This window comes from Columba livia, chromosome 7 (assembly GCF_036013475.1).
Source record: "Columba livia isolate bColLiv1 breed racing homer chromosome 7, bColLiv1.pat.W.v2, whole genome shotgun sequence".
NCBI classification, from domain to species: Eukaryota; Metazoa; Chordata; class Aves; order Columbiformes; family Columbidae; genus Columba; species Columba livia.
In genome coordinates this window covers 26988394-27010071 of record NC_088608.1, presented here as the reverse complement: position 1 = coordinate 27010071, position 21678 = coordinate 26988394, and the positions used below count along the sequence as shown (strand labels likewise).

At 39.3% G+C, this 21678-nt stretch overlaps 1 protein-coding gene across 3 annotated transcripts in view; it reads right to left on the bottom strand.

Annotated features, from left to right (window-relative positions):
• The window catches only part of COL3A1 (collagen type III alpha 1 chain), a 50848-nt gene extending 30820 nt beyond the window's left edge, over positions 1-20028 (bottom strand). For 2 of the 3 annotated variants that reach the window (XM_013370663.3, XM_065069848.1), the window contains exons 1-3: positions 19621-20028; positions 1831-2036; positions 6-44 (exon numbers count right to left, since the gene is read on the bottom strand). In XM_013370663.3, the coding sequence (XP_013226117.2) occupies positions 6-44; positions 1831-2036; positions 19621-19699 (324 nt within the window). In that variant the 5' untranslated portion in view covers positions 19700-20028. The remainder of the gene's footprint in view (positions 1-5; positions 45-1830; positions 2037-19620) is intronic. The other variant, XM_065069847.1, reaches the window with a different exon arrangement.
• Between the last annotated feature and the right edge of the window lie 1650 nt (positions 20029-21678).

Genomic DNA, 21678 nt, shown 5'->3' with positions numbered 1-21678 from the left:
CTTACAGGGTCTCCTTTGGGGCCTCGGCTGATTACTCCAGGAGTCTAGAAAAAAAAAGAAAAGTAATTAAATTAAGGAAGAAAATCAAAATAAAACTGAGAAAAAAAATATATATAAAACAAGAGGAAACCACATTTAAGCACTGGAATGTAGTTTTATCACATTAATTCAATTTATTCAGTATATTTAAAAGCTGTGGGGTTTTTAGTCAGTCTTTCATTTGCATTTTCATTGCTCATCCGTAAAGCTACACCTCTCCTGCAGGCAAAATCATGGCACTAATGAAGTCAGTAGAGCTTTGCCACAGAGTACACTGAGGACAGGATTCCACTGTGGAAAGCTGTAAGGGACGGCTTCCTTACAACCTTCTCAGTCCAGCATCTTGAGAGTGATAATGTAGCTAATTTAATTTCTCAGATCTACTCCTCCAATTTATTTATTTTTCAATTAATAATTCGTTTACATGTTATTATCTGGATTCTCAATTAATAGTTCAGAACAGCTTCTATGTATTCAGCAGCTAGCGGTAGCAAAGAATATTCAGCTGAAACTACCTTAGATCTTTCAGGGTGGCATTTCCCTAGACACCATCCAAGGGCAGCAGGGCAGCTCCCAGTGGGCTGACCAAACTGCTATACTGAAGACACAGGCTGCAGGAAGTAGTCCTGCATGTTCTCCATTATCAGGAGACACAGAACTGGTAAAAGAGTCTCTAGACTCCACAAGAGAGCGAGCTGTGCTCAAATCTCCAGCGTGCTTACACATACCGCTCATTTACACCTATAAAACTGTTCAGTGAAGTAGTTCAGGGCACCCTGGAAGTCGTACACTTGCACTAGCACAGTGCAACTAACGCTGGGTGATATATTTGTATTTGACATTCCATATCTAAGCAGATTAGATACTACAGAGCTGCAGAAATATATCTTCTTTTCTCTTCCATATACATGTATCTTTCACTCTCTTATCTCCTGGATAAGAATCTTTAGGGTGTCTATGAAAATCTATGTACTTTAACAGAATCTCATGGATCTTAAACCAGGATGAAATGTTCAGGTAACCTCAGAGCTCAGGATAGCTGGATCACTCACTGAGGTGGTTTAGGCAGGGCTTTTGGCATGCACTAACATTCTTGATTCTCCTGAGGCTAAGTTGCTGCAACTGGTTGAGATAATATTGTTATTTGTGAACAGGATGATGATAAATTAGGGGTGTATGACTTGAATCACCTTTCCTTTACAGGACATTAAGCCTGCAATAACTCTGCAAAAGGAAATTTACTCTGTGAAGATGTAGACATGAGTTTGATAAGAAATGCAGACTAGCAAAATGCTTTCTTTAATTCTGTGTTGGCATTAGTTTCATGGATATAGATTGAGCATGCTGTCAACAAATAATGTGTCTGTATTGTTCCTGTGTGTCTCTATAAAATAAAAAATGTAATGGCTAATTGTTGCCCTCGGTCTCTTTGTACTATTTAGTTGTGCCTTTTCTCTACATAAAACTGGGTTGAAGGACGTCATGCTTTCAGCTGCATAGCTCCAAGAACTAACAAGTATTTTATGAGACCTGGTACCAACTCTCTGATAGAATACAGAAGTATTCTAGAATTAAAAAAAAAAAAAAAAAAAAAAGAAAAAGAAAAAGAAAAGTCTGTGAAGCTGGTGTTTTTAATTTTAATTTAGCAAAATTTGCCCATCCTAAGTATTTGCCTAGAGTCAGAAAGTGACAGGCTTAGCATTTAAAAGAAAAGCAACTAAAAGAAAATTAATTGAGGCTGACATGGATGAAGAAGGTGGCAACACCAAACTAACAATGAGACAATCTTACTCTTGTAGGTTGTGGTGTTGTTTGTGGACAAACTGGACAGCACTCTCCAAAGGGGATCTCTGGGTTGGGACAGTCCAGCTCCTGGTCATCACAGATTATGTCATCGCAGAGGACAGATCCCGAGTCGCACACGCAGATCTGGCATGGCTCTGGTTTCCAAACATCCCTGTCAGCATAAACCTGCCCAAGATGGGTACATCCTGCTACTGGAAAGAAAGACAAAATAGTGTCCAATATTAATTCAAATGTGTTTTTCAAGTCAAAGATAACATGAAAGCTGTTGGACAGCCTGTTTCGTATTGTAATATAGTTTATGCATGTGAAGTAAAAGGCTAAATACTTCAGACATCAGGAGGATCTGTTACATTAATTGCAGAGTCTCCACTGAGTCTATAAATAGACATCAATGGAAACCTCCTGGAGCTGATCCAAAGCCCAATTAAATCTGTGATAATCTTCCGCCTTGAGTAATTTTAGTGTCAGACTGAGTTACTGTGTAATTAGCAATTGAATTATCTGCTGCAGCTAAAAAGCAAACGTGCCAAGCCTCTCAAACGAGCGTAGCATCAGCCCCATGTGCCAACACGAGCACTTACGCATGGATGCGGAATAAGCCGTCTGTCCAACACAAACTCTTGTTGCTTGCATCTTGCATTAATAGCTGGCAGCAAGTGGTTTCAAAGCGGTTTTTGAAAGGCAACATATGCAATAGATCTAAAAGAATGTTCACATTAATTGCCCAAATGGTTTGCAATTAATGCGAGATCTAGCCCACTCAAATGTTACAAGTGTCTGTATTTTCAGAAAAAACGGTCATCTGTAATATTCATGGCTTTGTGAATTCCTTCCAACAGCTACTCAACCGATCAAATCTGTGTAGATAATGAATTTAAAGAGACTGATGAAAATCAGCTTCAAACATAAAATTTTGGGTTCGTATTTTCTTAGAGAAACAAGATCCCAAAAGCCTAAGCATTTAATAAACCAATATGAAAATAACACTGCAAAGGTAGACAAGCTCCTTGTAAGTTTTGTAGAAGTTATTAGAAGTCTCAAATTGGAAATGCAGGTTGCAAATTGGAATGTCTTGAACAACGGAATAAAATTTTTTCACTAATAATTCAAAATAATTCAGTTTGCAAACAAAAATCTGGATTATTATTTGTGTACCTGCATCTTCTTTAAGATTTTAACATCAGAGTAAGTAAGCTACTACGTATCATCCTTCAAAATTTAAAAAAAAAAAAAAAAAAGACAACCAAAACACGTAATTCAAAGCTCTGACATTAAAATTACCACTGGCTCCAGACAGAAAATTCTGAATGCCATTCGACTGTTGTAATGGTCATGTAGTACAAGACTGAGTCCAAATTTATTGTGCAGTTCACTCCTATGGTTTATGCAGACCCTTTCTCTTTTCTCACATGCAGCATCTTTCATCCCTCTTTCTTCTCTTTTCCACTACCCCATTAGGACACTGGTATTTTTTTTCCTCTTTACATTCATTTTTTTCTCTCTATCTGTATTTGTGAGTATTTGTTTCCATACCCATACCCATGCACTTTGGCTGGGTACACACTTGAATGTTTCCTCTCTTCTCATGCTTCTGTTTCAGTCCCTTTTTTCTTCATTTGGTTTCATCTTTCCCATAAAATGTAACTTCCCTTTTCATCTTCCCTGAATCCTCTTGCCTTTTATATCTCAATAATTCACTTTCTCTAGTGCCATGTACTCAACTAAGCTTAGTTTTTCAGACTTTGCTCCCTTCCCAGTTCTCTCGCTCAGCTGTGTTTCCTTGTCCACGTTAACCCAACTTTTTCCTCTATGTCAGCCATGAAATTGGTCACCTCCTTGTACGAGCTCTGTCAGGGCGATGGGGAACACAACCAAGACCTCCTGGCTCACTGAGTGGAGAACCAGAGTGGGGGAGGGGTGGTCTTGGAGCAGGGCACTGCATGGGACAGGAGGGTTCTCCCATTTTCAACCCCATGACAGGCCTTCTGCATACACCAACCCATGTTATTTCTGCACTTCAATTATAGAAGAAACAAACAGGAAAAGGTTGACTTGTCAAGGCTGACACTATTTATGGTTGGTTTTGATCATCACCTTGATTAGAACAAGATGCAAAAAACTTCAAAAATCCTTTTCAGACATGTTCAAGCCAACAATCTTTTCTGCACTTGATACCAGGCTGGAAGCCAGTATTTTACCTTCCTCTGACAACATGAAAAATCTTCAAATCTAAAACATTCCAGTGGCATATGAAAACTAACCCCTTTCAGACATTTTTTGTCACTGAGAAATCTACTTTTCCCTTTGCTTCTCCACCTTTTGGGCCTTTCCAGAAACTTCAGATCCAGCACTAGAGAGATGGAGTACAGCTTCTTTCCAGGACAGCGTCTTCCTCACATCCACTATGACACAGGGCGACAGCATCAGATGCTGCTCCAAAGGACACCGCTTACCAGCCACTACCTCTCACTGAAATCCAGACATCGCTCCTCAGGCTGACAAGCTACAATGAGTTTCTAAAAAAAATCGCTTTGTTTCCCACTTGGTTTTCTCATGCTGCAGAACCATGTCAGTGGGTCCCAGGTAAATAAGCTGATTCCCTGCTTAATTAATTGCTGTTACTGAGAGGAACACTTCCTTCCTTTAACAAACCAGGATTTCACTGCAGGCACTTAGGAAAAAAAACACGTGGCCAGCCTTGACAAGAGCAATGACAAATATTTCCTGACAAACGAGAAGGCTGAAATGTCTTTTAAAAATGAGAAGTGCAGCTTTATGAATGAAACATTTCTTATAGACTCTCTAATGACTCATGAAAAAACCTGCACTATAAAGTGGCAAAAGCTGAGTAGTTCAGTATACGAGAAGACCTCAAAAGCAGGATACTGTGGGACACAGAATAAAATCAAAGCTACTGGGGAGGTTAGAGCTTGTTATCCACGTAAAATACACCCTAAAGAGCAGGGGTCTGTGTAGATCCACTTCACCTGAGAGTGATGTACTTGCTGACACCCTGCTTAAGCACTCCCCAGCTTCACAGGTTAAAATGGCCTTCTCATTTACAAACATGTATTTGATTATTTTTAAAATTCAGATTTTCAGCTCTCAGCATCACTCTCTTATCCTTTCAAAACCACATTTTTTTTAGCTATGTGTTTAAGACAGCAAGGTTCTTATTTACTAGGAAATTAATATCCAAGAATTTGCATTTTCATATGTCAATTGTTTCTTCATCCTTACTTCATTTTCATTGATTTGTTTTGGCATTTCCAGAGATGTGATCCTCCTGCCTTACAGTGAAGGGGACAGCTCAAATGGGGAACACATAAGGGTCAACTTTCCCATATTTTTTGCAAAGCTGGTTAGAAAATACTCTGGTTTTGAGTCAGCTTATCTTTTCTGAAGCAGAGGCTTTACTCAGTGACCAGCTTTTCAGATTGAGTCTACTCACCTTTCCATATTTCAGCTAACAATATAAGTGAAAAGAATACAAATTTTAAATGTGTCAGAAACCACCATTGATAAGGAAATAAATAAGATTTCTCTGCATTTTTATGAAGTTGTGATTCAGTTATTCTACAGTAGATGGCATCATTTAACAGAAAGAAAAGAAAAATTAAAGACATCTGGATATTATGACATTCATATTTGCTTCTAACTTTCTGGACATTGTTAAATGAATTAAGAAATAAGCTAGGAGAGCTGCAATAAAAATCACTGCGGCCTTTGGCAGAATGAAAGTATTAAATAGGTTTCCAAAGGAAACTTACATCTGGGAAGACTTAGTCTGTTTAAGACACCCCCTCTGTGCTCAGATGTAGATCTGTGTGTCAGCATGTTATGACATAATGCATTTTGCATTGCTCATAAAGATTAACTGTTAGCTCCAAAATCCTTTGGAAAGCTGATTTGTGCTAAAGCACTGGCAAGTAACATATAATAATAATAAGGTTATAAAAAAGCTGACTTGCCTAGTTCTAGACTTGCAGTAAAACAGTCAAATACTTGCCTTAGCCAGCATTTCTTATTGATTCCTAAACATATATACTAGCCTACGATTTAAAAAAAAATATTGAGACTCAACAGTATTTGTCTATGGCAATGCAAAATCATCTTCTTCCCAAAGCCTTAAATATGGTGGCTATACAGCACTTTACTTTTATGGCAGCTATTGCAATGGCTTATTGGAAGCTGCGTCAGTCTCTCATTCATTGTACAAAACAATGAAGTTTAGTATTTGAAAGCCCGAAACTTTGCATTTATGCTGTTAACTGAGCATCCACGTTTCAAAACATTTTGCTGTGAGCAGGATTTCCCTGGGCCAGCCTAAAAAGTGAAGAAAAGAAAAAAAGGCAATACCATCTTCATCATATGCTGCTTTTGAATTCTTTCCCATTTTCTAAGCAGATGAGCAGCTGTATGTAAGCAGACCAATAGAGAAAGCTGAAAAGAAAATCACCATTTGGTCCCAAAGGACCTATAACTGTGGTATATAGAGGAGCCCAAACATGTACAGGGGAAACGAATATGGTCGTTGTAGGCTCAAAGGATCACAGATGTTGTATGGGACACAATCCCAACTCCACTGGGGTGAATGGGAATTTGTTATCAAGTGCTACAACCCAAGAAGTGACTTGTTCTGTAGTTGCTTTTGGCTTTGCATTTGTTCAAGTGCTATGATCATGACTTAACCATATTTTTATGGCAAAAGGAAAAAATCTCCTAATAGTATCCTCAAAAACCACAGGCTTTTCCACTTCGGGCAAAGTAAATGTCCAGCTATTGCATTAGTAGCAGACACACATATCCCACTTGCAGAGATGTGACTAAACAGTTAGAAATTAAAGAACGTCTTGAACTTGTCTGGTTCTGACTCAGAAAGGGCAATTGTCCACACAGAGGTGACTCACGATCCTCCAGCAGCTGCTTGGTGATGGCTTGGGAAGCAAAGCCCAGGAGCTTTGATCTGCGAGAATCTGATTACAAACACAATGAACCCAGCAAACAAGTTTTGCTGTTATTTGAAGTGACTCTGGTAAAGGCTAAAGCACTGAAATGGAGGAGGTCTTCCCTCTGACTAGGCTGAAAGTGTGCTGAAGTTAAGAAGGGTCTTTCTGCTGCTTTTTATGGAATATTAACTGTACAATGCCTGTACTTCCTTACTCTGACTTGGTTTCGGCCATTGGATTTATAGGATGGCTACTTCAAAAACTTTTCTAACTTTTCTTCTATAGTAAATACATTTATTGTGTATTCCAGCACTATTTTATACATTGTTTAACCAAGGAACAAAGTAGAAAGGAGATAACACTGCTCATTTTCAATGGAAATGCTGTAGTTCTCCCCTACACCAGAGTAGATGGAGGAATCGCTTCCAGTGTCTGCAGCTTTGCTGCTTTCCATTTACTGAGCAGAAAAGAATGCCACAGTGTCTACCTCAAACCAAATGGTTTGAGCTCCCTGTCTGGTATTATGATGATGTTTATAAGAAAATCAAACATACTCATTCCATCTCGTAATCAGTAATGGAAACAAATGGACTCTCGTAATGAACTAGCTGGCCTGCTGAGCCAGGATGGCCTGGTTTGGCCGCATGTTCTCCTGCCAGGTAAGTGCTGAGCACTCAAAAAGTCTGAAAGTGTGTCTGTTTTATAGGACTGAGGGAAAGAGGTAGACATATAAGAATATGAATGGTCTAACGATTTTTTTTTTTTTCAGCTGCAAGGCCTACAGACATTCTCTCAACTAGAATTGTACTAAAACAATCAGCTAATTAATTGAATCCATGACTGCATGAAGACATAAGGACCAATTTGTGCATACCAACCTATTAGCAGGTGTTCAGATTTAATGATACTGGTGTAATGTCTTGTGAGGCTTTTCCACCATGTGATTTGAGGTATCAAGGGATGAAACCTCAATTTTTAAAACACTTGAATGGAGGCTGTGAAAAATCAGTGCAGGTCCATCTTGAAAATCCTTTCCCACTCCATGTACTGTAGGAGGAATAACTACTGGGTGGAATGGAAAGGGAGCATGACTGAATGGTTCACAGATTTCCCAGGTTTCACAACAAAAAGGAGAGCTACATCCTGTGCTTTCAGACTGAAATGGAAGCTTTCTTACTGCTAAGGAAGCTTGTCTGCCAAAAAAGCTGGTGTTTGAACAGCTCTTTCCCATGCCAGTCCTAGACGTTTTCCTCTTTTCCCAGATGCAGAGCAAGAAAGAGAAAGCAGCATGAACGAATGCTGGTTAAACACAGTACTGCACTTGGCTGTCAGAGCTACTGCAGAAAGGAGACACACACCGTTTCACTGGTAATGTACAGTGAGGCTGGATTCTCAGGCAAAAGACCATTATGTCATGTAGCCGAACTCTCCTTGCTCTGAGACCCACCCAATCTGTCTTTCAGATTACAAAATGGGAAAAAAAAAAAGCCTACACTGGTACAAACAAGTATTTGCATTTTAAACAAATCACCGCTTGTTGCCTTCATTCATCTTTATAAGCTCCACATGCTGCAACGTTTCTGCGGCTTTTAGAAGTTTTAGAAATATCAGGATTAAAAAATATCCTTGTGCTGTTATCTGCTACCAAGTAAAACACAAAATAGCTCTATTTTCCTTGCAGATTATTGGCTTTTCTCTTGTCTTTCAATGTGTGATTTATGTTAAGGACTCTAATTTTTCTCCTTTATCTTCAGAGGGCTATTATTCTCCTCAAAGGTAATGTGGTCTAAAAGTGGCTGAATTTGTCACATAGTTCTGCCTCAACATTTATGCTTCGTAAATTGCTCTATTCAGGAACGCATATTGACAACCCTGAATGATGTTCTTCATACAACATCTAAAGGTCACCCTGCCACAGAAGCATTGCTTCGAAGTAGGGATCAGCAATATCCCATCAGCGATACTGTTACACAACAGCCCCTCTGGCTTCAGCTGGGGACCGGCATGAAGAACAATGGCAGAAGAGTTCTCTTGTTTCAAAACTGCCAATAGGAAAATCAAATGCAAAGACAATTTTTTTTGTTTGTTTAGTTGGTGGGGGTTGCTTTTGGCAAAACTGTTATTTCAAACTGAGTCAAACGAGGGGCAGGATAGAGTAGACTGCTGTATACCTACCACCTTGCTGTTTTTTTGGGTTGCCCAGGGAATTGTTATACCTGCTTCTGAATTCGAAAAAGTCTTTTTGAGGAAAATATCCCATGCATCCAAGAGATGGTTATACTACTTTTGTTGTTAGCTATTCCTTGACAACACCACAGTCTAAATTGTTTTTTTGTAAGGGAGGAAGATATTCCTGAATGACCATCTGTGTTGAGACATTGTTCTGGGATTTCCTCTCCAAGGTCCTCCCTGAAAATGTTGAATCTGTAACTCAGACAATTATATATTTATACTTCTGCCCTTTTAGTAGAGATAGACCTATTTTGCTATTATCTGCAGAAAATGTATCATTCATTCCTGATTAAGAGTAAACAGCACCTGATCAGAATCTGCCTTGATTTTGGGCTTTGGATCAGACCTGAAGAACCTCCACTTTAAATTATTCTGGAGGGAACTGAAGGTGTTCAGCACCTGACAGTACCAAACCTTTTAATAAGGCTAACTGTTTGCATTAGAGCAAGACACACAGTAAGAAGTGCATCTTAATTCAGTGCATTCAATGCCTTTTAGAGGGAGCATTGCATAATTTTTCAGACACTCTTCCAATTATTGGTAAAACGCCTATGAGATTTTTCCATGCCTTCTGTTCTTACATTACAATATTTGTTTGGCTCGTTACCTTTTGTGCCATTTGGTGTCACTCTAAAAATAAGCAGCAGGCTGCAATCACTTTATTTGTGGCTATTTAGTGCAATGCTGGCATAAATTCTCACTACAGTAATCTGATTTTAATGTGCTCCTTTTCTGCAAAGTGAGTGATGCCAAATGGCACAAAGACTTGTTTCTAAGTCTTAAACCAAACAGAAACTGACAGAAATTCAAGGTCTGATGTGATTACTGATAATTTTATAGATTTATCAGTTTCTTCAAACATAAATCCTGCCCACTCCTTGGGGAGTCGATGAAGACTTCTACAGTCAGAGTTCAACTGCCGAGGTAATCTTAATTTTGAACACGTGAACACTTCAAATTTAATTCCATACGAAGCTGGCCATACATATTTCTAAAGAAAGCACAACATTTTGTCGGAGCTTTAAAAAAAAAAAATCACTTCCAAGGTATATCTTAAAGATATATAATTCTGTGTTTCTGGTTTTAGCTAGGACACAAATAGTTTATAACACTGGAGGGGGCTTTGCAGCATTTCTTGCAATAGGTCTGTCCTGGCAAGAATAAAGAAAAACTGGAAAAGTCATTATGTACAAGCAGGTTTCCCAAACTGTACAATCAGTCTGACAGATCCAAAGAATCATGAAAGCGAGATTCAGCTTCTGAGCTACTAAGTGAGAGTGAACTATTGGAAACATAATTGTTACAGCTTGCTTTACACATAGCGACTCATGTAAAACACTGAACTGAAACTACTTAATTCAGGATAGTTTACACTTCTCTCAATACAAAGCACAAAGGCTGTGGGGATAAAAAAATGTATGATTTTGTTTTTCACTGCCTAACTTAGTCATTAAAATGATTTTTATCAGGTGATTCACATTTCAAGTGGGACATGATCTTCTCTTTCCCCTTAGCTCAGTGAGAGGCTAACAATCTAATGCAATGTTGTTTCTGTGGTTTACCCTGGAAGAAATCAGCTTGATTCAATGCTTCTCTCCTGAGACTGAAACAGATGGGAAATGTTACAATGCAGTATGGTGCATATGGTAATATCATTTATATTTTCAGATATGCTGGACAAAGTCAGCCCCAATATAAACCCATGGCCATAGTGAATTTACACCAGAGATGAGTAAAGCGGCAGGGGGTCAAATTCTACACGAACACAATTCCCTGCACAATTTTATTGATTTCCCTGTAATTTCAAATGTTGAAAGTAAATGAAGGTTTTGGTTCTTGTATTTCATATTCCAGTGATGGATTAAAGAACTCTGGCATATTGTCTAAAGAAAAGAGTCATATCTTTGGCTGCCAATAAATTAAAGGTATTTGTAATTCAGAAAGTCAGGAGGGAGATTCTGAATGCATAGAACATCATTAACTCAGCTTCATCTGCAAAACAGTTTGTATTCATTCACTCCAGATTCCAGTTTGAACTAATTCACCCCACATCCATTTTGGACAGTATGTTGGATACAGACAGCAGTATTTGAAATTCTTCTTAATCTGCCTCATATTGGATATTAAATAGCTATTTGTACACTGGATACAACATTCTTATTGTCAGCTTTCTAAGGCTACTAAAGTGAATACTGTGAGGGTTTTCTCAGGGTACCACAGACCATTTTGGGGCCACTTTTAATTATCAAGTTTGCTTGTTTTTCAAGCGTGAAGACCTAAGCATCTTCCTAACTAGCTCCCTTGTCAGGGAAAAGCCACACTTCTGATGCAGTGAAGGGCTTGCGTGCACAGAGATGTTTTTTTTATTAATATCAGAGGTCAGGAGCATTGCTACTGCAGCGGCTGCCTGAAGCCTGGCACACACACAGCTCCCCTGCTCTGTGCAGCAACAGCTGCTGGCACAGGCTGACAATAAGCAGCTCTGCATCGCAGAGGAGGGCTCGAACATCTCCGGCAGACACGCCAGATCCACCAGAGCTTATCTGCTGCAGTCCTTAAAAGGCAGGAGTGGAAGAGCCTGAGCCAGGGAAAACCTGATAAATGAAGATTATTTTGATTCTTCACTGAAAGAAGTTTACAACGCTGTTTCCCTCTTCAGCTACTTTAACAGAAGAACAATCATTTGGACTTGAACGCCTCTCTTCTTTCCCCCCCTTTTTTTTTCCTTCACATTTATGCTTTTCTGTTTAGACAAAAAATAAAAAAAGGGATCTACAAAGAGGACCACCCTGCCAATGACTAAGCCACCAACAGGCTTAAAATATTGTGCAACGAATCTTCAAAATGTCTAAGCAGATTTCAATTACTCTTTTCAAAGATCTGCAATTCCCACTACACAGCCTATTGTTTGCTTTCACTAGGACATTCTTGTCTTAAACAGCTGGCAGAGAATGACTACTACTCTGCAGGGAAACAAGCAAACACCATACAGTTGATTTAAAGCCAAACACAGAAAATATATAATTTTGTTTTAAAGAACCTCTCATGAACACAGAAGTGTTTTCCAAGATAATATGAATACTATTTTCACTGCTTATAGCTGAAGGAACACATGAGGGGGTGTAGTTCATCCTCCTTTGATGCTCAGTGTGGCTATTACACTGAACATCAAAGGAACAGTGACCGACGCTTCCCATATTTGCCATTAGCTGTGTTTGGGTGAGAAATTGTTTCTTTTGTGTCTGCTTGAAAAAGGAGCTGCAGTTTCGCACTTGCTTCTTTTCCTAAAAGAAGATGGAAAGAAGAAAAAGAGAAAGAAGAAAAAGCAGCAGCACAAAGGGAAAGAACAGAGGTAAAGAGATGTTTGCAGCAGACAGTCTGCTAATGCACCAACTGGTCACTGGGCATGAACTGTGGGGAATGTCAGTGGGAACTAATCAGGTCCAGAAGTTTTCCAAGAACTACCAATGCTGAATTGGTGTGGGAAGTAGTTTTCAGGCCCAGACCTGGATTTTTCACAAATTCTTTCATATCTACTGCTGCAAAAGTGCACAGGGTGTTCCTGCAATTCTGCTGCCCTTTGCAGTGGTGGGGCTGGGGACAGAGCAGCGCCCGAAACCACCACAGCAGCCCACACAAGATTTGCACATGGAAGGAAATGTTTTGCTGCCTGGCAGGAGAGCGGAGGTGCCTGTGCCACACTCCGGGGTGGGATGCACAGTGACAGAAAGAGAAAACCAGCAGCAGAAAGGGACGAATCTCCTGTGGCTGCGGAGAGCTTTGTGTAATGCTGATGGCCATTCTGGTACAAACTTGGCTAAAGTCTTAAATCTACAAGTCACATCCTCCATTTCCTGAGTGTCATTTGTCTCTCCTCCTAGCTGTAAGAGAAGGCCTAGGCTTTTAAAATAACAAAACACATTCAGCCTTAAAATATATATCTTTCCATTATCATCACATTCTTCCTGTTTAATGTCCTGTGCATGTTTTCTCCCCCCTGGCAGATGTTTCTTCAAGGAGTACTTGTGTGAATCAAAGCAAGGCAAAAATGTGCAGACATTGTTAGAAGAGGTACAGTTTTCATTCTCACTCTGATAGTTCATGTTTAAATGAAGGGTTTGACGTAAATGAAGGAAAATGGAAGTAGTCTCTTAGCTAATCTGAAAGGAATCTCTCCTGCTGTACTTTCACTAAACAAAGCCAGAAGTCCCAGAGCTGAAGTTTATCCAAACTAAAGCCAACAAACGCTTGTTGTTGGAGGGGGTTATATCATGTTTTCCATTGTCATTTTGACATGAAACAGGCAGAGTCTTCAACTTTGCAAACTTGGAGACAAGAAGATTGGCTCTGAAGTGAAAATAAATGAATAAAAGCAGTGGTTGGAAGTAGGTTAAGTTTTCTCAGAGCAAAATGGAGAGAGCCTTTCCTATGAAATACAAGACAAGAAAAAATAATGACAGCTTGAAAATATAAATGCAAAATACAATTTACTATGCCTCTCTGTGAAGAATGTATTGCTCTACAGTAATTGATGGAACTCATTCCTCCTAGCACCTTTCTGACATTTAAGCACACCTCTCTATCTCTGTCATACTTAGAGAAGAAACTGACCCCTGGTAGAAATAATTTTTTACTGCTAGTAGAGATTATCAGTTCATCAGTCACAGCCAAGAGCAATGTAAGGGTTAATCTTTGAAACTGTTATAAAGTCTCAAAGCAATATGAGAAATATTAATGGCATGATCCCTCCACATAAATACGGAAATCTTATTTCCCTGAAACACAAAGTGTCTGACTGTGCTGAATGGAGAAAGATCAGGAATTTTTGTGGGAATTTCTTATAGTTTTTGCCAGTTTCAAACCATCTCTTGTCAGGGAAGCCATGGAGAGGACAGAAGTAAAGTTTTATAAACCCAGTGCCTCTAAAGATTCAATGGAAGGAAGAAAACCCATAGAGAAGTAGCTGCCCTGCAGCAGTAACAAAGCCAGAGCACCAGCTCCCATACCTGGCAGCAACATGGCCATGGGAAGCCAACTGCAGTGAGTCACCAGGCAGCATCTCTGAAACAGAGATAGCATCACCCTGAGCAGCACAGCCCAAACAGCCTCCTCTCCAGGAAGGATCCACTGGATCCCCTCAGCTGGAGATGGGCAGCATGCTGAGGGTCAGGGGATCCAGCCTCTTTCTGCACCCCTTCACACTCTCCTCAACAGCCTGACCTGAAGGTACAGAAGCAAAATAACATTTCTTGCATCACTCCTAGTCAAGGAATCACATCTGTGCTGAGTTCTCCTTCTGTACAGGGTATATTATTATAGGCTCGTGAAGTATTACAGCAGGTAAAACGATGACATTAACATTTTTGTTCCATTTTGGGTGGAAGGTTATTTATCATCTCCCACAAAAAAAAAAAAAAAAAAAAAAAAAAAAAAAAAAAAAAAAAATCAGAATATCCCAAAACTGCAGACATACAGCTGGTATGTACTGAACTCTAAACCACATAAAAGTTGTGCAATTTACAATTTACCACAAGGACAACTGGCTATCAGTTCTCATGTTGAATCAGAAAAGATTTTACTACACCCTTTTCAAGTTTGAGTTTTATTTTTCTGGGTGTTGCCAATAACAAATTGAATTTTGCTCCATCATATCGAATTTCTGCAATGATGTGGGAATCTAATCCAGTTACTTCAAGACTGAAAACCCCCACTATGTTAACAACAGCTTTGCCATTGCCAACAGTTTTCCTTTTCTTAGCTGAGATCTTTTGCCTAATTTCTTAAACAAGTGTGACTAAAGGACAGCATAATCTGCAACATTGAAAGACATGATGTTGCACTAATTTCCACTTCTGTGTGTTTTGATGAATTATAACTTCAAACCAACAAATTAAAACTTGCAACTGTAAGAGCAGCTGTGACTTGTGCTCTTCTCCAGATCACTAACCTACCATGCAAACATCAGGATCAATATAGTTTTCACAGTGCCTGCTAGCCTGGGAAAATACGCTTTGTTTTTGTTTCCCCCTACTGGTAAGATGAACCTTTCAACTCTGAAGAAATTGCTTTTAATCCAAAGTGCTAAACAACAGTCTGCATCATCTCTGTTACTGGCCTAGAGCATACTTTCTCAATTATGATGCCAGGTATGTCCCATTTGCTGCACATTTCTCATTAAAGCAAGGTTCGAACAACATCAGCACACAGCTGGGACAATGACTAACTGATCCATGTCAGTCTAGTTTATCAGCCAGTCTGTGAAACAAAAAGGTGACAGCAATTCACTCCTTCCTTTCTCTTGAATAGCATTGATTAAGACTAACACCCAGCTGTTGTGCAAGGCTGGCATCCACTCACATTTTGCAATTGACACCTGGCTGCCTATGCGAAACCTCAGAACTCTGGCAGAAGCTGGAGAAGGAAACAGGATCTGCTTGTAATCTGTAGCACTGAGAAGGAAGCAAATGTAAGGACTCCGAGGCACCAACAGTAATGTTTGTGTGAGAGACAACGCCCTTCTACCTCTTCCTCCTACGATAAAGCAATGAATGTTTCTAATTCCATCCCCACTTTTAAAAGAAATCAGTCTATGTAGATTGGGTCTCAAATGAAAAGACAAATCTAGAAAATAATGAAAGGGATATATTATGGTCTCATTGTTCTAAGGCTAATGTCTTCCAGGGATGTATGATCTAAAATGTGCTTATGAAATTTGTCATACTTCCAAGAACATATATATGTAATGTTTAGAGGGGGTGGATTCCCCAGGCTTTCATTTAACATGATTTTTCCAGACCAGAAAGAAATGTTTCCATTTTCCTAAGCATAACCTTGCTTGCTGTGTGCTTGGTAAAAAAGTTAGGAAAAATAGAAGAGCCATAGACCCCTGATCTTTCATATCTTCACATAGTCTAGGTTACTTACGAGAGCATAATTAGCTGTTGGCACACAGACATGTATCATCTGGTTTTACCTTCAAAACTCTGCAGAAGGACTTTTCCGTGTTACCAAAACCTTTGAGGAAAGGTATTTCTGACTCTCATTAGCGTTACCCTTAAACTAGCTAATTTATCAACAAAATATGCATATATGCAATGTTGCGCATACGTAAAAGTCTGTTTAACTGTCTCACAAATATAGTGCATCTGCGCAGTACCCATCCACTTCATTAACTGTTTAATCATTTCAAATTAATAAAAGAAGAAAGCAAAATGGCTAAACAAAGCTGTTCACAAGTTTTCCTAAAATGTCATCCTCTTCTGGGAAATCACAAGTAGGTGCTCAGCATAAAGAGTTCTTTGCATACTGCCTTCTGAAACCTATGTAATGGTTCTATTCCATTTTAAAACTGTAATTTGCAACTTAAAGTAATACAAAAGATCAATAAATCTTCTCAGAAATATTTTAGCATTCAGTCATTACCTCAGAATGTGCTTCCTGACCAAACATCCAAGATAATACTTACATTACAAAGAAAACACCAAACTACATTAGAGCAAAAAAATATTTGGAATATTAATGAAGGGTTTCTGGCTCCGCTCTCACACAGCTCTGAGAGCAGTAGGGTTTTCAGGATGACCTCAGTCAAGTTCTCAAAGGACTATGGGCTGCACATCTGAGATCTGTCACACTCCAGGTGACTGAGACATCCCTTACCCATCTCAGATGCAGCTGAGACAGGCCCAAATCCCCCTGAGCTCCCATTTGGCACGGGCGTGAGCCGGGCTGTGCACGTGCTTCCTTTGTAGTCAGTGGAAACTGCCAAATACCTCCAGTCTGTCTAGCTGAAATTTATGCTGTCTTCTGGAAGCAGCTGCCTAGATCAACTCTACAAACTCAAGATAAATGGTATGAATGCAGACTGTAAGGCTAATAAATGCTTGCACAAATTGTGCTGGCTGGGTAGGGAATGGATTTCTTTCCTAAAAGACCATTCAAAGTTCTTACACTTTCTGGAGTTTAATATGCAGGATGTAAAGGTACCTTCAAATGGTGGAACTGAACAGACATTGCTGGAATCTCTCGTCTCTGAAGTATCAGTTTCATGTCATGTCATGTCACGTCATGTCAGTCACCAGGAGGCATTTTATCTTGAACATGGTCAGGGCTTGCAAACAACTTACACTGACTTGACACACATCAGAAAACCTGGATTGTGTCAAGGTGATTTCATTTGCAGGCTAAAAGCACCCTAGTGGACATAACAGCTTTTGTTCATGGCTTGTTCCAGGATATCCAGCTCCAAGCTTTTGAAGAGCGATTCAGCCCGAGGCTGTACTCAAATCTCCATTCCTAGCTATTACAGCAAGACAAAGAAATATAGCCCAGAGATACATCTGACTATCCTAAACTTCGTGTATATCAAGCAGTTTCCTTAGTATCTTGCCAAGTCTTGCCTCCTGGCAGGCTTTCCCAAGGAAAATTTTATATTGACTTACATTTGATACTAACCATATAAACATTTTTCTTGACAAGAGAGAGCATTTTAGCATGTCTGGAAATTTTCTTTTGAACTGTGGAAATTTTGGCTTCACAATCCATCACTGCCCTGCACATGAATTACTGATGCTAATAATCAACTCCTTCAATTATTATTTGCTGTGAGAAAATCATATTCAAACGTGTGGAAAGGAACATTCCAAAGAGAGAAGAGACTTCGCTATTTTAAGGGATAACTAGGTGTTTTATCAGTCTCTCTGTGTAACCTCATCCCTGTAAGTAGTATGGAAGTTAGCCCAGTAAGGAAATGTTACTACACCATGAAACAGGAATGTGGCAGAAAAATGAGAATACTCCCTCACACTTCATTTACATGTTGTTCTTCTACCCAAAATTTACCATTTCTTGAGTCACATATATATATATTGCACCTCAGAAATGTCCAGGGATATGACCAGAGTGAAGGAAAGGGACCTCATGCTCAGGGAGGATTTCTTTATTGGGAGAAATAAAACTGATGTTCCTTCTTTTTCTATTGGATAGTCCTTTAGTCCTTATCCCTGTAAAGATATATATGCATCAGTAAAGGTCTACGTAATGCACATTAAATATATGCAATACATATATTATTTGCTGCTGTAAGCAGAGGAAAAGTCACAGCATGTGTTTGCTCAAATTTTATAGACTTTTCTTCTCTCAGGATTACTGAAGAGATAGTTTATATACTGGAAAAGCAGAAACAGAAAAGCATCAGTTCACAGTATATTATGTTTGTTCTCTGCAGAACAGCTTTATATGCATGGGGATTTTTTTAAAGACCCTTCCCAAGGCTAAGCCTGTGTCTGTGCATGGTGAGGGAGGCTGGTATTTGGGTACCGCGCTGTTGCAGACGCTGTTACCTGCCTTGCCCATGGACACAGCCCCTGAGCTCCAACTGCCCCGCTGCCAAGAGCCTGCTGGTGGACACACAGCCTCTGCCTCGGCAGCGGTGCCTTTCCGGGTATGCTGAGGCAGACAGGTTTGCCATGAAATGGCTAAAGTAATCTTTTTCATGATTTCTGTCATACAGACTGGGGTAGGGTGTGGTTTGAAAGGAATTTGGCTTTCCTTTACTACACTAAAGTGTATTTGGCTCCTGCTTATCAAGTTATTTGTAAAGTTATTCACTGCCATGATGTGGGAATAAATACATTGCGGCTCTTTTATATTTACAAGAATGAAAAATGTTTTATCTTAAGGAAGGTCTGGTTTACAATGTCTGGCAAGCAGGAACAGAGCACATCCAAAAAAGGTCAGCTGTACTTGTGGAATGTCATCTGTTTAACTTAAATACTCATACCACACTTATCTTCACTCTGAGTTGAATTATTATATACAAAGTAATTTTTCCCCCCTCTAAGTTCCATGTTCACTTAGTTTTTGGTGTTCTCACTCTCTGTAAACATGCATACACACACTCGCATGGAGTCCCGGATACCATCAGCTGCTAATCAGACTCAAGAGAGACTGAAACAGTCTGCAGATGCACAATTCAAATTTTCAGATGAGGGAATTAATTTACCCTCCTGCTTTAGGTCAACGTAAAAATCCTGTAAGCAAACATATTTTCTTATACCAGTCTTAAAAACTGTTAGTTAGTTCTAACTGTTGGTGAGAATTTTAAGTCTGTTCGCCGCATGCAAATTGTTTAAACAACCCCCCACGCTGCCGGTGGAAAACACACAAGTACAAAGGAGAACTCCAAATAAAAAAAACCTGCAAGCAAAGACTTGCTGCTTGTGGCAAGTAACTTGTAGGCAGCACAGAGCTAAAAGTTAAAATGTTATTCCAAGAGTTAAAAGACATAGTTTAAAAACTCTCTGGTGTCTGTCATAGGAAAACAAGTAAGAACAAGAACGAATGCAGCTAGGGCAGGCAGCACTGTACAGTTCTTTTAACCACAGAAGAAAACAAAGTAAAGAGAAACCTTTGGGATGGTAATGCAAACTCCTACAGCTTTCAGCTTCAGCATTAAATATCTGACTCTGCTGAACTAGTGAAGGAAAAGTGTTCTGGTGAGATTTGTGAATACATATTTCTTAAAAGCTATTAAAATCATTGGTGGAAATAAAAATAAAATACAAACATTAAATAATAAGAAGCTTGAATTACTCACCGTCTTGTTGTGCCAAAATAACTGAGGGTTGAAACACCGCAAGAATGAGCAAAGTTACTTTTTGCACAAAGCTCATCATGTCTAAATATTAGACATGAGACTCTCTGTGCAAAAATAAAAATGGGGGGGGAAGAAAAATCTATTCAAAATAGCAACATCGGTTGTTCCCTGCCCTTCCAGCACCGGGCCATGTACAGAACTCAGCCACAAGCATTCCCCAGCTTTGGCCTTAAATAGGAAAAAAATTGGCTTACTTTACTTTTCCACCCCCTTTACTGAAACATGAGAAGAAGACCCATCCCCTAACAGTAAATGAATGATTAATATTTCACTTGGCTTTACGGAAGAATAAAGTCAACTAAACAAAATACACAGCACATCTGGAACTTTTGTGTGCATACGAAATGCACACTGAGACGGTACATGACCAGTTAGCGTGTTCTGTATGTGAGATATATGCATGTGAAAAAGGAAGTCCTCTGGTAAACCCTCTGTGGCAAAGTATTTTTTCATGTTAATTAGGAGTCAATGGGTACAGCCCAAGGAGGATTTTTAATTCTTAGCGCTCCTTAACGAAGATAAAAGGTAAATACCTGATGTGGCTGCACAAACTGAAAGAATCCCAGAAGTGGAGGAGCAAACCTGGGAATTTCTGCTGATGAGCAACCAGAGTTAAAGAAAAGGAAGGTCTGACAATTACAACACTTCTGTTCCAGTGCTTTTCTCACCATCTCTGCTTTGCACCATGATTTTGCACGACGTGGGAATAAATCTTACATTAGAAAAAAAAAAGAAGAAAACAGGATTCCGAATCAGAAGCACTGATCTCTCAAAGTAAAACTTTTCAAATAATTCAGTTTGATGCTGTCATTATGACATTTGAAAGGAATGCAGAACAAGTACCACCTTTTCTTTACCCTGTGCTCCTCAAGCAAGAAGGTGAAGTGGGCAACAGTAACAAAGAAATCTTGAGGCTACTAATCCCTTTTAAACCTAGTTCTTTACCCCATGCAAAACTTTACTGAGATTAGGACCAGAACACACAAATTTACTTTTCCAAGCAAAATGTCTTACGCAGGTTTTGTTATGAATGTAGTTTTGCTGGGAATGTAGCTTTAAGTGTAAGCTTGGGAGACTCCAAAGTGAATGCAGAAAGCTGCCACAGTGTGCATCTCTGCTAAAACAATGAACAAACTAATTGCTGGTCTCATTCACTTAATTTGATCCAGGTCATTAACTGCAGGAGTGCTCATTCATTTATTCTTAAGTGTTGCTGAGATTACAGTGACCCAGGGAACCATCCCTCCTATCAATAATTCATTAATGTCATGAACTGTCACCCCAAAAAAGGGACCCATATCTCTGTATGCATAACAAATAAGAGCAATTTGAGGATACCTTTTAATCTAATAGGTATTTGGTCTCATTTCTAAACCTATTTATCTGAAATACATTTGCACTAAACTGGCAAATCCTCTTCTGCTGGGGTCACATGAGGTGGAAGAGGCTGAAGCAAGTATGAAGAGATCTTAAATAATGTGATGCTATTTTCAACATATGCAGAGGATCTCTTCTGTGACTTTTACGGTCATAAGGTATCAACGGCTTGATACATTTCAAAGGAATTGTACACTGCTTTTTTGCATTCATTAAACACCCCCCACCCAGTATCCCACATCGTCTGTTTTGGGATGGTGGAATTATTTCAGGCACCTTTGGGTTTTCATACCCAGTATTACATTACTTAACAGGTTATGTTACTTGTTTTATAAACTTCAAGTAGCTACAATCAACAAACAGATAACCACCTCCTGTTGAGCTATCCTAGAATGTAAGACAGAATGCTTCCAATTGTTATGCATGGATCTATAAGGTTTTCTTCTCTTTTGGAGTTATACAAAGGACATAAATTAGAACCACAACATCTAATAATACCTGGACTGATTTGCTTGGCTTTCTTCAACAAAAATGCACAAACAGACCAAACACTGGACCCAAAGCATTCTCAGCTATGGAATGATAATTAAATAAAGTTAACTATTTATCAATATCACATGC